At 33.7% G+C, this 13,373-nt stretch overlaps 2 protein-coding genes across 2 annotated transcripts; one reads left to right on the top strand and one right to left on the bottom strand.

Moving 5' to 3' along the window:
- The first annotated feature begins 5,222 nt into the window (after nt 1-5,222).
- Nucleotides 5,223-10,807, top strand: LOC143572311 (potassium channel AKT1-like). The gene is made up of 10 exons (XM_077057502.1): nt 5,223-5,480; nt 6,716-7,081; nt 7,829-7,886; nt 8,007-8,324; nt 8,397-8,642; nt 8,723-8,821; nt 8,907-9,125; nt 9,208-9,402; nt 9,511-9,586; nt 9,676-10,807. Exons 1-10 carry the CDS (start codon nt 5,230-5,232, stop codon nt 10,584-10,586), a joined length of 2,739 nt encoding a protein of 912 aa, XP_076913617.1. The 5' UTR covers nt 5,223-5,229; the 3' UTR covers nt 10,587-10,807.
- Nucleotides 10,808-10,878: 71 nt separating this feature from the next.
- LOC143572307 (uncharacterized) lies at nt 10,879-13,373 on the bottom strand. The gene is made up of 6 exons (XM_077057499.1): nt 13,187-13,373; nt 11,855-11,940; nt 11,614-11,760; nt 11,416-11,539; nt 11,054-11,337; nt 10,879-10,987 (listed from the first exon to the last, which is right to left on the bottom strand). Exons 1-6 carry the CDS (start codon nt 13,371-13,373, stop codon nt 10,895-10,897), a joined length of 921 nt encoding a protein of 306 aa, XP_076913614.1. The 3' UTR covers nt 10,879-10,894.

The raw sequence follows: 13,373 nt of genomic DNA, 5'->3' as shown, positions 1-13,373 counted from the left end.
ATGCTGCAAATTAAATCCTTATACTTAGCAACACCACTTTCTGCTTTGATGGATCCTTACTGAACTCAAAACCCCAAATTCTTTGAATGCCAAGTTTAGCTTCAACTGTTTATAAAAATAATCAAAACAAATAACTCATTAGTTAATTATATTCAATGATATAATTATAATGTTAACGTTGTAGATACTTGATATGTACTTTTTTCGTATGTGTGACCTCTTTGGGTGCCACTTCACAACGTGTGTATGCTACTTCTTCAATCATTAAAGTCTGAAGTACAACTCCTAACTTCAACTGTAATATTCTGAAAACTGAAATAATGTAGGTAGTAGTTATGTCTCGTTTACTAATGAATGGGTCAATTTAGGTTTACTACATCTAAAGACAAAGTTATAAAAAATTGGAATGTCATGCACATTAACCGTTATTTTCCTACACATCCAACATTATACCCTACACATCAAACAATAATAGTAATACTAAAACAAAACAAATTAATAAACCTATTCACATCTCCACAAATCCTACGCATACATACCTACATAGTATAACTTCAAAATATACGGTTTCCTAGCTTGTTTGACATACTCTATAATCCGTATACAATTTCATGAACATTCCTACACACCTAATATATGTCACAATATATAGAATAAATAAGAGATTAAATTCACATAATGCCAAATAAACTCTATGGTTTTGTAAACCCAAAACCAATTTACTTGCATCAAAATATATAGATCAAATAAGTAAATTATAGTTATTGTCAAACAAAAGTCCATGTGATGTTTAGAACCAACATTGAAATTTTAGCAATTTGTGTACTTCTAATTTTCCCAAACGATACAAAGACCTACACTGTTTAAAAACTATTTAGGCAAAAAAAAAACGTTTTAATATATAACATATTCGTGAAAATTAAACCTATGTTACCTACACATACATCCACCTACGCTTGTAGCTTTTAGGTTAAACTATAAAGTAACATAATTACGCATTTTTAAGTTTGCCATACATAGTCCTACACATAATCACACAAGCATTAATACATGAACTTACATAGACCTACACAAAATACAGATTACCTATACACTTTATTATGTTAAGTTACACAGTCCTACACAAAATGGATATTGACCTACACATGAACTCACATAATCCTACGCTTAATTAGATCACATGAACTTACATAGGTATACACACATAATACATAATAATTTTAGATTTTACACAATGAGCTTACAATATCATGCACAGTATATAGATTCACTATGAAAATCGCACACGTTAAGTGTAAGTAAAACTAGACAACCACATTCAAAAAGGAACAATGTAAGATATATCATGTAGTGCATGTTAAACTTAATTAAAAGAAACAACATAGGGCTTGCAATATGCCATATTCTCTACAATTCCATCACTTTTCCTTATTGCTTGAATAACAAAATAATGAACTTACATAGGTCTACACAAAATAAAAATTACCTACATACCTTACTCTATGAACATACACCACCCTAAATCTACCAAAATACAACCTTTTTTTTTTATGAAATACAGTTCAAAGAAGTCAAATTTGTAAATGGATCCATTAGTCTGTGTAGGTTTATATCAATACTCTTATCCCCAAATTCAAAGAAACTAAAATAAAAAAAAAACCCTATTTTTATCCTCAAATCAATAATTCACTCAGTTAAAATTATGTTTAAATTATGGATGTACGCATCTCAAATATCAAAGAACAAAATGTAGGCTTCGTGACCTCTAATTAGGTTTAAAGACCTCAACTAAAACATCAAAATTAAACAATCAAGAAATCATTGCAGGTTTCGATACATGAACTAAACCATTAAAACTAGTTGAATCGATCAAACTAACCTTTACACTAACACCGAAGTCCTTATCGCACCAAACTGTAACACAAGTTAAATTTGGGGTTAATCTTGAAACGAGCCTTTAAATACAAATAGCACAACCTTCAACAAACACGACGTCGATTTGGACGAATCAACCACCAAAATCTGAATATTTTGTGTTAAAATTGTTTGCTCGTGTATTTGGTAACTGAAAGGAAGATGTTGTGTAACATCCAAAATTTCGTTTAAGAGTTAATATATATATATATATATATATATATATATATATATATATATATATATATATATATATATATATATATATATATTAACTCTTAAACGAAATTTTGGATGTTACAAGTTGTTTGACATTAATTAGTTTTCCTTATTTACATATGTAGTCAAATTACAATAGGGTCCTTTTTGTTTAAAAACATTAAAAACCAACTATAAATATTTACAAAAATATCATAATCAATGTATGCCATTGATCAATTTAATCAAGGGTTATAAATTACTTCTCACACTTCTCGCACTAAGATTACTTCTCCACTGCGCCATCCCCTATATATATATATATATCGATTAGTTAAATATTTCAATAACTTCTCATAATATCTACATCTACATATACTAATAAAAGAAAATAATTCTGGACACATGTCATTCTTAGATTAATTCTCATTATCAAATTCCCTCCAAAATCACTTCTCTTCAATTGAGGGAAAAGAAAAAAAATCCTGGTTCTAAATATAGTATTGATATAAATTCAACATACCGTATTGATTAGTCAATCTCTATTGATTGAATTATTAATGCCATAAATTATTTTTTTAAACATAATTGATATAAAAAATATTAATATAATAATTGCGTGTCATAAATATATATATTTTTAAATTAAAATGTATATATAAAAGAGTTAATGTTTAAAGAGTACATTAACATTCAATTTTTTTAGACATTTTCATATTAAAGAAAATTATAATATTTTTTTTACAAAGATTTAGTCTTAAAAATCATAAACAAATTTTCCATTTTTATATTATTATAAAACTATTGTGATAATTGAACAACAACGTGTTTATAAGGACAACATGAAAGCTATTCAAAAAGGAAAATCTTGTGTTTTTTTTTGTCTTAACGTCATGTTCTTGAGTTTTTTTAAAGGAGGGAAATGAAAGGAAAACTAAGGATAGTTAAAAAATGGGTGTTCTTGAGTTTTTTTTAGGATGTAAATGAAAGAAGTATGAGAAGTTAGGAGAGATTAAATTGATGTTTTTTCCCAATAAATTATTCTCTAAAAAATGGGCTGATTAAGAATAAAAAACCGAATTACAATATTACCCACTTAAGAACATAGTTATCATTTCATTTCCTCTAATTTCTTTTCAACTCAAGAGCACACATAATTAAAAAAAATTCTTTTCCTTCCCTTCCCTTTCTTATACTTCCCTGTCATTTCATTTTCTTTCTTTAGTTAAAAAACTCAAGAACAATGCGTAATTGTCAATGACTAGGTATGGAATGTATAACATTTTTGTGAAAGATTTTAGCTACATATTTCACATCAAAATGCCTCATTGTTTTAAATTTTGCTTCCAGTGGCATTGCTTCATCATTGTATACCGATGGTAGAACAACTCATTCTCGATTTAAAATTAAAGTATATTTGATGATATAAAACGACTATACTTGTAATGCATTTTTTACATAATATAAAGAGACGTAATTATCTTTTTTTATTTATATTAAATTATTCATTATAATTTATACACTAATTTATCCGTGTAATACACGGGTTTCTAAAGCTAGTTAACTAATAACACGAGATTAGTATTCCCAATATAAACATTCATAATCCAATACTTTCGACTATTATAAATAAGAATTACTATGTTTACTTTATGCAATTTTAAATCTTCTAATATTCTGCTAACTCAGAATAATCACTGTTATTTGAACATGCTTTAAGGTTAGTGTGTCATTATCATTTTCTGGCAATTACATTTATATGAAATGAAACAAATCAAATTGCTATATTTTAATTTTCAGTTTTATATGTTGCTTGATTATCCAATTGTTAATTATAAAATATAAAATTAATTAATAATTTGTCATACACATAATATTACTGACAACAAATTTATTATAATCAATTTCAAATTTTACAGATTCTAAGGATGATTATCTCATCAAAGTTCAGGTAATCTGGTTTTGGGATAATCATGATTTTTGGATAAACATAAGCGGGTGATCTCAAATAACATCATATTAATTGAAGAACCTTACTTGTCACACGGAAGAGTTATAAACAGACCTATATGTTACATTATCAAGGTGTACAAGTAGACATGTACTAATGATTTTGTTTTTGATAAACAATGTATACCGACCAATCCAATTACAAATGTAGTGTACAAGGAAGGTTTTACTTATATGTAACATATTTGTGTAATCTATGTAATTTTAATATAAATTGTAATTGATATACGATCATGTTGTTGACAGTATTTCACTTAACGGTTAAAATTTAAAATTTTCATCAATTACTCGTGTAATACACATGTCTCAAACTAGTTAAAATATAAGAACATTACAAACTAATCGTACAAAGTCAAAACAAAATAAAACAAGTCACTACAAAAAATAAAATAACAAAATGATTAAAAACAAAGACCTATATAACCCCCGTAACATGGGGGCCAATAACTAGTGATAATTAAAATAGTACTAAAAAGATTGTTGATAAAACTTTAAAATTTAAATCCTTAAACAAGCATGTTTTATCAAATGCTATAAATTTTAAGTCAAATTGCTAATTATGATTAAAACAAACAATAAAGCAAATATGCAAGGTATTTACCTGCCAAACCTTGCCCAAACAGCTCGTTTTTTTAAAGCTTTGAGTCAAATTAAAATTTAAAGTATAATACACACGTGTCGAATTTGTTTAAACAGCTGGGTTTCAAGTTTTATAATGTTAAGCAAGCTACAATAACCGTCGAAACCTAACCGCTAAACAGACTAATAAAATAACACCTAAGTGATTGTAATGGTTTGACTGCTTTTAAAGTTGTATAGACTGTTTTTTATTGAATAATAATAAAATAACTAAGAAGCCTAAATTGAAAGTCATGGAATATAGTGGAAGGACCATTGTTGGTAGAACTCAAATTTGGAAGCTAACAAAAAGAAAAACGAGTAAGCAATACTCAGCGGAGACCACATGCCACGTGTCTCACACGGGACCCCACCCAAATCAAACCAATTTCCACATTATTATTATCTCTCATATAATCTCTCTCGCACTATATATACACAACACGGACGCATAATAAGGAGATCATCTCGAAGTCTTATAACAAACACATGGCTGCTGATTATACTTTAAACTTAAACAACAACACAGATATTATTAATAATAATAAGAGGAATGGTGGAGTGTTTAGGGTTTCAATGTGTGGCGATGAAGATGAGCTTGAACAGATGTCTAGAGAAGGAAGCCAAAGCCACTACAGTTTAACCACCGGTATATTGCCGTCTCTCGGCGGCGGTGCCACTAGCAATCGCCGTGCTAAGCTTCGGAACTTCATTATCTCTCCCTACGATCGTCGCTACAGGTATACGCAATTGTTTGATTGATTGCATGTATGTCGTTAGGTTTTATTATAAATCGTTGATTTTGGTGAGAATTATTATTATTTTTTTATAAAATCACTGCGTAGACGATTGCACTACTGATGATTCTGTTTGAGATTACTGAAAATATTTATTATTGTTTTTTTAAACAGTTCAGAATCTTGATTGAATATTGAACATCATCTTTGATGCATTCAAGCTAAAAAAGTTATAAACAAATATTTTATACTGTTTTTATATTCAAAAGTTAAATCTACAGTAAGTGTAACTTTTCTCATAGAAACCGCCACTTCATATTCCAAACTTTTCTCAAAAACCTCATTTTGTTCCACAACAACAAGCCTCCACAAACCCCATTAAAAAAATATTACAGTTGTATGTATATGTTATATATATGTGTGTATGTGAGAGAAATGACACATCATAAGGTTGTTCATACTTTGCTTCTACAAACATCCTGCAAACTTTGAAGGCATATTTTACCTCCACAACAAGGAGATTTGTGACCAAAAAGTTTGCCACTTGCCACATGGATTCAAACCTTGGGTTTTGTAGCCCATTGTGGTTGCTCATTATGTTTATTTTGTATAATGAGAACTGCGATGAACAATAGTTATAGGACATAGCTGCTTGTACGGTTTTCAGGCCCTTTAGGTTCTTATGTGAATTTACATGTGTAATATTGATTCTGAAATAGAACAGGAGCTTGCTGTTAACATGAGAAACTCGAGTAGAATAAGATACAAACACAAGATTTGCATGATAAAAAGGCTCGGTTTGGACGGAGATAATTACAGATTCGGCTGACTTTTGGTCTTTGGAATTCACAAGTGATATTTGGAATCTTGGGCTGGTTTTGGATGGTGCATACTACTACACAAGATTCCTGCTTGATAGCTTTTCTAGGATTTTTTTCATTATTCACATACTGTACAGGCTGCATGAATATATCTAAAGAACTTATATTCTTTTAACCCTTTTCAGTTTTCACTTTTCACAACACTGCCTAATTCTAAAATTCAATATTGGAATATGACATTTAATTTAAAAGGAAAATGAGAATTTATTCTCCCTGTGTCCAATTTTGACTCTTTAGTAAGAAAAGAATGACTTTGCTTAGAACCTGTAGTGGAGTCCTTTTCTGCATTCTAGATACTTTTTATTTGATATTATTAATTAATTAACTAGTTTCTGATTAATTAAATTTCATTTTCAGGGTATGGGAGACATATCTAGTTGTTTTGGTATTATATACTGCGTGGGTGTCCCCATTTGAGTTTGGTTTCTTGGAAAGACCACAGAGACCACTATCAATCATTGATGATGTTGTCAATGGGTTTTTTGCCATTGATATTATCCTCACCTTCTTTGTAGCTTACCTTGATAAAAGTACCTATCTTCTTGTGGACAACCCGAAAAAGATTGCTTGGAGGTACTTAAGAACTTGGTTCTTGTTTGATGTCGTCTCCACGATTCCTTCTGAACTAGCCGGCAAGATATCCACTGGGTCCTTTCAATCATATGGATTGTTCAACATGTTTAGATTATGGCGTTTGCGCAGAGTTAGTGCGTTGTTTGCCAGGTAAAACTTATACTGGTTTGACTGGAGGTCTTGATAGCTAGAGTAAGTGAGTTGATCTAAGTTGTGTTTTTATGTCGAAAAAGTTTAAAAGAGGTCAACTTGGCTGAATGGGTAAAGTGGTCCAAATGAGTGCTTTTAATGTTTGAAAAGGCAACATTATGTAAAGGGTTATAAAATTATTGTCTTTTTTTAATCATGTTTACGCTAATTTGTTGTCGATAAAATATTAAAATCGCTGGAGAATGTGCTGAGTCGTCTAAAACCACCCTGAACTGGTTTGACCCACTACTAACTCATTTAACCACCTCTAGATTTAATCAGTGGTGCTAAACGGGTCATGTTCACGGGTTCGCAAATTTAGTCTGAGAATTTTAATATGGACCTGAACTTGACATGCGTATTCATGAGTTGACACGTACACAACCTTTTTAAACTGAAAAAAGAAAATAGATTTTTAAATGTTACTGATCTAAAATTATAGTTTTGCATACAAAGATATAAACGTGTATAAAACAGAAACATTTTGACTTTTAAGTTTTGGTATAAAATACGCAACCAGAAGATACACGATATTAAACACATTTTCTTTAAAAGAATAATAAAACAAAAGGTTAGGCAGGTGAACTTGCGAACCCACCAACCCAATACGTTTATCTAAACATGTTCATGGGCTCAATCCAAAACTCATCCAACCCTGTTTATCTAAATCATTTTTTGTAGCCTAATTTCTTTTCCATTTGTGAACAGGTTGGAGAAAGATAGGCACTTCAACTACTTTTGGGTTCGATGCGCCAAGCTTATATCCGTAAGTACTAATCATAGTTGATTCTCTATAGATGTTACATTTACAGAGTAGAAAGATTATGCAGCCTATTTGCAACTGTTAAATTGCTAAACTAACAATATCTACGTATGATTATTATAGGTTACAATCTTCGCGGTACACTGTGCTGGTTGTTTCTACTATTATATTGCTGCTGATTATCCTGACCCCGGTAGGACTTGGATTGGGACTGATAACACGGCTTTCAAAGACCAGAAATTGGTGGATCGTTATGTGACATCTATGTATTGGTCGATCACAACCCTCACGACTGTTGGATACGGCGACTTGCATGCTCAAAATAGACGTGAGATGATATTTGTCATATGTTACATGCTTTTCAACCTCGGTTTGACATCATATCTCATAGGAAATATGACCAATTTGGTTGTCCATGGTACCAGCAAAACCAGACAATTTGTAAGTAATCTTGTTTTCTTGTTTATGCATGTTTAATAACTTGTTTTTAACAGTTGCTGTTTACTTTTATAGAGAGACACGATTCAAGCGGCCTCGAGTTTTGCACACAGGAATCATTTGCCGGTTCGATTGCAAGATCAGATGCTTGCACATTTGTGTTTGAAGTTTAGAACCGACTCAGAGGGTCTTCAACAACAAGAGACTATTGACTCACTTCCAAAAGCCATTCGTTCAAGCATTTCTAATTTCTTGTTCTATTCGCTTCTAGACAAAGCCTACTTGTTTCATGGTGTGTCGAATGATGTTCTCTTTCAGCTGGTATGTTTCGTCACTTACCATTACCAAACATGTATATTTCGGAAAACCGCCAATAATAACACGAATGAACGTATTTGAAGGTCTCGGAAATGAAAGCTGAATACTTCCCTCCAAAGGAAGATGTTATTTTGCAGAATGAAGCACCTACAGATTTCTACATACTTGTTACAGGAGCAGTGGTGAGTGTTTAATCTTACAGTTTGTTTATTTGTTTCTCAATACACAAACCTTCTAATGTGTATATGTTTTAAATAAATTGATCAGGAACTACTGGTTATGAAAAACGGAGTCGAACACGTCATAGGCGAAGCAAGAACTGGTGATCTATGTGGCGAGATCGGTGTTCTTTGTTACCGACCTCAACTATTTACGGTTCGTACCAAACGATTAAGCCAGTTACTAAGGTTGAACCGGACCTTGTTTTTGAACATTGTTCAAAGCCATGTTGGTGACGGGACCATTATCATGGACAATCTTCTCAAGGTTTGTCAAGTTATAACAGAGAAAGTGTATTCTCAAATTAACATGATTAATTAGTAATCTAAAACACCGTCTGGTTTTGCAGCATTTGAAAAGCTTACACGATCCACTTATGGATGGAGTGTTGTTGGAGACCGAGAGTATGCTGGCTCGTGGGAGAATGGATTTGCCTCTAAGTCTGTCCTTCGCTACGCGTAGAGGAGACGGCCTTTTGTTGCAAAAGTTATTAAAACAAGGTCTTGATCCAAACGAGTCGGATAATAATGGAAGAACGGCTTTGGTATGCACATATTCAAGTTTTCATGTATATAGTTGCCAATTATTCTAAGTTATATTATAACATATACCAAACTTGATTTACTATTTGTTTTCTGTTAATCATTCTCAGCACATAGCAGCTTCACAAGGAAGTGATAATTGTGTACTTTTGCTACTAGATTATGGAGCAGATCCCAATTGCACAGGTATAACTATTTACCCGTTAGACACGATAGACACTGTTTCATAAATGTGTCATAGTGGTTGACAAGTTATTGTACATTGACCTATACAGATTCAGACGGGAATGTGCCATTATGGGAAGCTATGATTGGTAACCACGAAACAGTAATCGGGCTTTTAGCCGATAATGGTGCGACTCTATCATCTGGTGATGTAGGACACTTTTCTTGCATTGCAGCTGAGCAGAACAACTTAACCTTACTCAAATGCATTATTCATCATAAAGGAGATGTAACTCGTGCTAGAAATGATGGCTCAACGGCTCTTCACATTGCTGTCTGCGAAGGTAACATAGAGATGGTTAAGTTTCTGTTAGACCAAGGAGCCAACATTGACCAGCAAGATTATCAAGGGTGGACCCCACGAACCTTAGCTGACCAACAAGGACACGAAGAGATAAAAACCCTGTTCTCGTCCTTCAAATTTCCCAGTGACCACCAGTTCACCAGACCACCACCACTCGTGTCGATCCCCGAGAAGAAACGCATGCGTGATTCTACACGCGTGAAGTTTCTTGGGCGGTTTAAAAGTGAGCCGACAATAACCCGGCCCGGTCCTCAAGACACAGATGATGGGTCGTGGAGCCGATCAAGACGGAGACGGAGAGGTGATAGTTTCCACAACTCACTTTTCGGGATAATGTCGAATGCTCGAGAGGGTGAGAACAGCATTGACTTGGTGTCACCAAGGCCTACAAGCATAGCTTTGGGGAGGGAAAACTCGGGCAACCCGGGTCGGGTAGTTGTAAGCTGCCCAGATAAAGGAGATGCTGGAGGAAAACTTATTATGCTACCGAAAAGCTTCCAGGAGTTATTGGAGATCGGTGTAAAGAAATACGGGTTTTTGGCATCAAAGGTGGTAAACAAAGACGGGGCGGAAGTAAGCGATATAGAAGTAGTTAGGGACGGTGATCATTTGATATTCGTTAGTGATTCAAGTCGGACGGTTGAGGAATCAAATTAACAAGATGGTGAAAAATGGAAATCTAACCATCAGTTCTAATCTCTGTATTTGTTAAATCTCTTGGTTTTTACTTTCTTACTAATATAATGAGCGGTATTTTAGTCACTATGCTAATGAGTTCATGACAAGAAGGCAATATATAACCCACACACACATGTTATATGTATCACAAGATTCACCATACATATTACACAAGCAGTAACATTTTACCTATAAGAACAAAAAAGAGTATGACACGACACTGTTTATATTATTAATACTATTACAGTACTTCTGACGGGTACGGTTCCGGTACAAGCTGGTGAAACCTAGAGAAGCTTGTACAGAGCAAGGCGGTCCACATCTTCTTGAGCCAGTTCAGGATGGGTGTAACATCCATGGAGATCCTCAACGACGTACTCCTACAATACAATGATTTAGGATGTTTTAAGTATTACGTTGTTATGAAACTAAGAAGATGAATATACCTGTGTAAGTTCTTTTTTGGTGAGAATGTGATAATGACTCTGAAAGATCCTTTGCATTGCCATGGTAGCCACTAGAAAGCCGTAGGCGATGCCAAGAAACGCAAATATGACCACAGCACCTATAACCATGATGATACACACATCCGTTGTGGCAGGAAAAAAGTCCATCATTCCCCATCCCATAAAGAAATTCTGGCATCCAGCAACGCGCGGGTCGTTGTTGCAAGACAGACAATGAACCACCATCCCAAAAAACCCAACCAGCACAAAGAAGACAAACACACCTGTTCAGTAATAATTAACTTTCAACCAGTTAAAAAGGGTTCAGGTCAAAGTTAAACAGCATATAAGGGAAAACATACCCACGCAATAGAAGAACGGTAAAGGATCTGTCGAGATTATAAGGTTCCACTTTTCAGCAAGAGAGATTCTGAAATGTGTATCTTTGTCAACAAGGTATGCAATGCCTCCAAGCAGTCCAACCAGCTGAATGAGCGACTTGTTTGATTAGTAAAAGCAGTCGAAGAATAGTAGTTGATAATGATAATAAGTATTCTCACCGTTTGCATAGCCAGAAAAACTAGGATAACATCCCTTGCAACAAATAGCCTGTATTTTATCTTTGGCCAGGAATGGGCACTTAGCTTAACAACTCGAAGGTGATACTGTGCTTTGCACGTTGTGCAGTGCGAAAAAGCAAACCCTTCCTATTGAGAGTAATTAATACATAAATGTGTTAATACTTATCATGGGTTAGAATATCTTGTTTCCAACAAAAGATAGGGTAATCAAAGGCATTACCTTGACGGATCGCCAGTGGTCTAGGCATGAACGGTGCACAAACTGCTGGGTGCCTTTGCATAAGCATGGAGAGATCAGCTCATCACCTATTGGACAAGAGACATAGTTGTTAATGACGTAGTAGTTGCGTAATGAGAGATATTTGTTACCAAAGAAAGTGAGAAACTGAATGTGAAAAATTACAGAAAGTAACACCTTAGGTAAATCCCATATTATTCTGTTATGTTATGTTTACATGAAAGATATTGGGCCATAACGAATGTCCTGCCTAAAATAACACCAATATGATTTGGGCGCTATGGTTTTGGATGCGAGGAGAATTCCATAGTTAAGTGTGCTTGAGTGGGAGTAATTTAGGTAGAGTGACAACCTATAGGAAATCTCCACCTCCGCAAACAAAAACAAATCCATAAGCTTCTTGTGGGCAACCTGACAATATTGGTGGTACGAGATGTCGGATATATACACACAAGTAGTGACGTAGATGGACACTGATACGGCGAGATGCTGACGCACACGGATAGACGCGAAGCTGACGCACACAGATACAACGCGAAGCTGACGCACACGCACATGACGCGATGTTGACGTAGCATACCAAATTTGTTGGATTCTTAGTGATTGCACTGACTGTGAACACGAAATCGTACTACACTTTTCGCCTTACCAAAAGTGCAAAAAATAAATAATAATAAAAATACTCGTTGGCCGTTAATTAGTTAAGGCACGCATATCGTATCTTTCTTCGTTATTATAGTTACACTGTCGCATTCATAGCCGGTCAGCCACACAATTACATATGCAGCCTTGCAGCTAAGTTCAGGGAAAGTTATAAACTTAACAACATTTGACAACAAAATTCAAAAAGCTTTAACAAATACCGTATATTCCAGATCAATGATTCAAATAATATGTATCAAATGAACTCAGACAACCACTTTTCTAAATCATCAAATAAACTCGTATCTATAAGGAAAAAATAAACATTAAAAAACTTTAATTTCCTTTCTCACCGATCAAATGACATAATCAACAACTATGATAATAAATTAATAATCATCTGAAAGACTGTCATAATAACCTTCATCATCGTACTCAGTAAATCCCACCAATAACAAAGCTATGATAGGGTCTGAGGAGGGTAAGATGTAGACAACTTTTCCTATAATAACTTTACAGATACATATTTGATCACACATGATTAATATATTATTTACACCTATAATATTATAATCACAAACAAAGCATATATCTCTAAAAAAAACTTAACAAATCACTTAATTAATATATAAACAAATTAATTTGAAAATTACTGAAAACCATAACATTCACCTGCATCACCTGCGCCTTCAAGACAAATTCGACAAGTGACCATACCTCCAGCTTCAACATCATCATAATCATGAAAGTGCATCTCACTTAAACGCGGAGCGTTAACGATTGTCAAGGATGGAAGCAGATGATCATAAGAATCATCGCTCTCAAAACCGATTTGTTCTAGCTCAATCTCACTGCTCAT

This window comes from Bidens hawaiensis, unplaced genomic scaffold, assembly GCF_021521415.1.
Source record: "Bidens hawaiensis isolate Kalapana, Puna unplaced genomic scaffold, B.hawaiensis_p1.1 tig00025799_1, whole genome shotgun sequence".
NCBI lineage: Eukaryota > Viridiplantae > Streptophyta > Magnoliopsida > Asterales > Asteraceae > Bidens > Bidens hawaiensis.
This window is presented reverse-complemented; position numbering and strand designations above follow the sequence as displayed.

What these genes read in the sequence shown, in the direction of transcription:
- LOC143572311 (XM_077057502.1), top strand. Translation starts at nt 5,230, where the DNA reads ATGGCTGCTGATTATACTTTAAACTTAAACAACAACACAGATATTATT. An exon ending in TCATGGACAATCTTCTCAAG is followed by an intron (nt 9,126 to 9,207) that starts GTTTGTCAAGTT and finishes CTGGTTTTGCAG; the next exon opens with CATTTGAAAAGCTTACACGA. An exon ending in AGCAGATCCCAATTGCACAG is followed by an intron (nt 9,587 to 9,675) that starts GTATAACTATTT and finishes TGACCTATACAG; the next exon opens with ATTCAGACGGGAATGTGCCA.
- LOC143572307 (XM_077057499.1), bottom strand. Translation starts at nt 13,373, where the DNA reads ATGAGCAGTGAGATTGAGCTAGAACAAATCGGTTTTGAGAGCGATGAT. An exon ending in ACCGTTCTTCTATTGCGTGG is followed by an intron (nt 11,338 to 11,415) that starts GTATGTTTTCCC and finishes ATTACTGAACAG; the next exon opens with GTGTGTTTGTCTTCTTTGTG. An exon ending in CCAAAAAAGAACTTACACAG is followed by an intron (nt 10,988 to 11,053) that starts GTATATTCATCT and finishes ATTGTATTGTAG; the next exon opens with GAGTACGTCGTTGAGGATCT.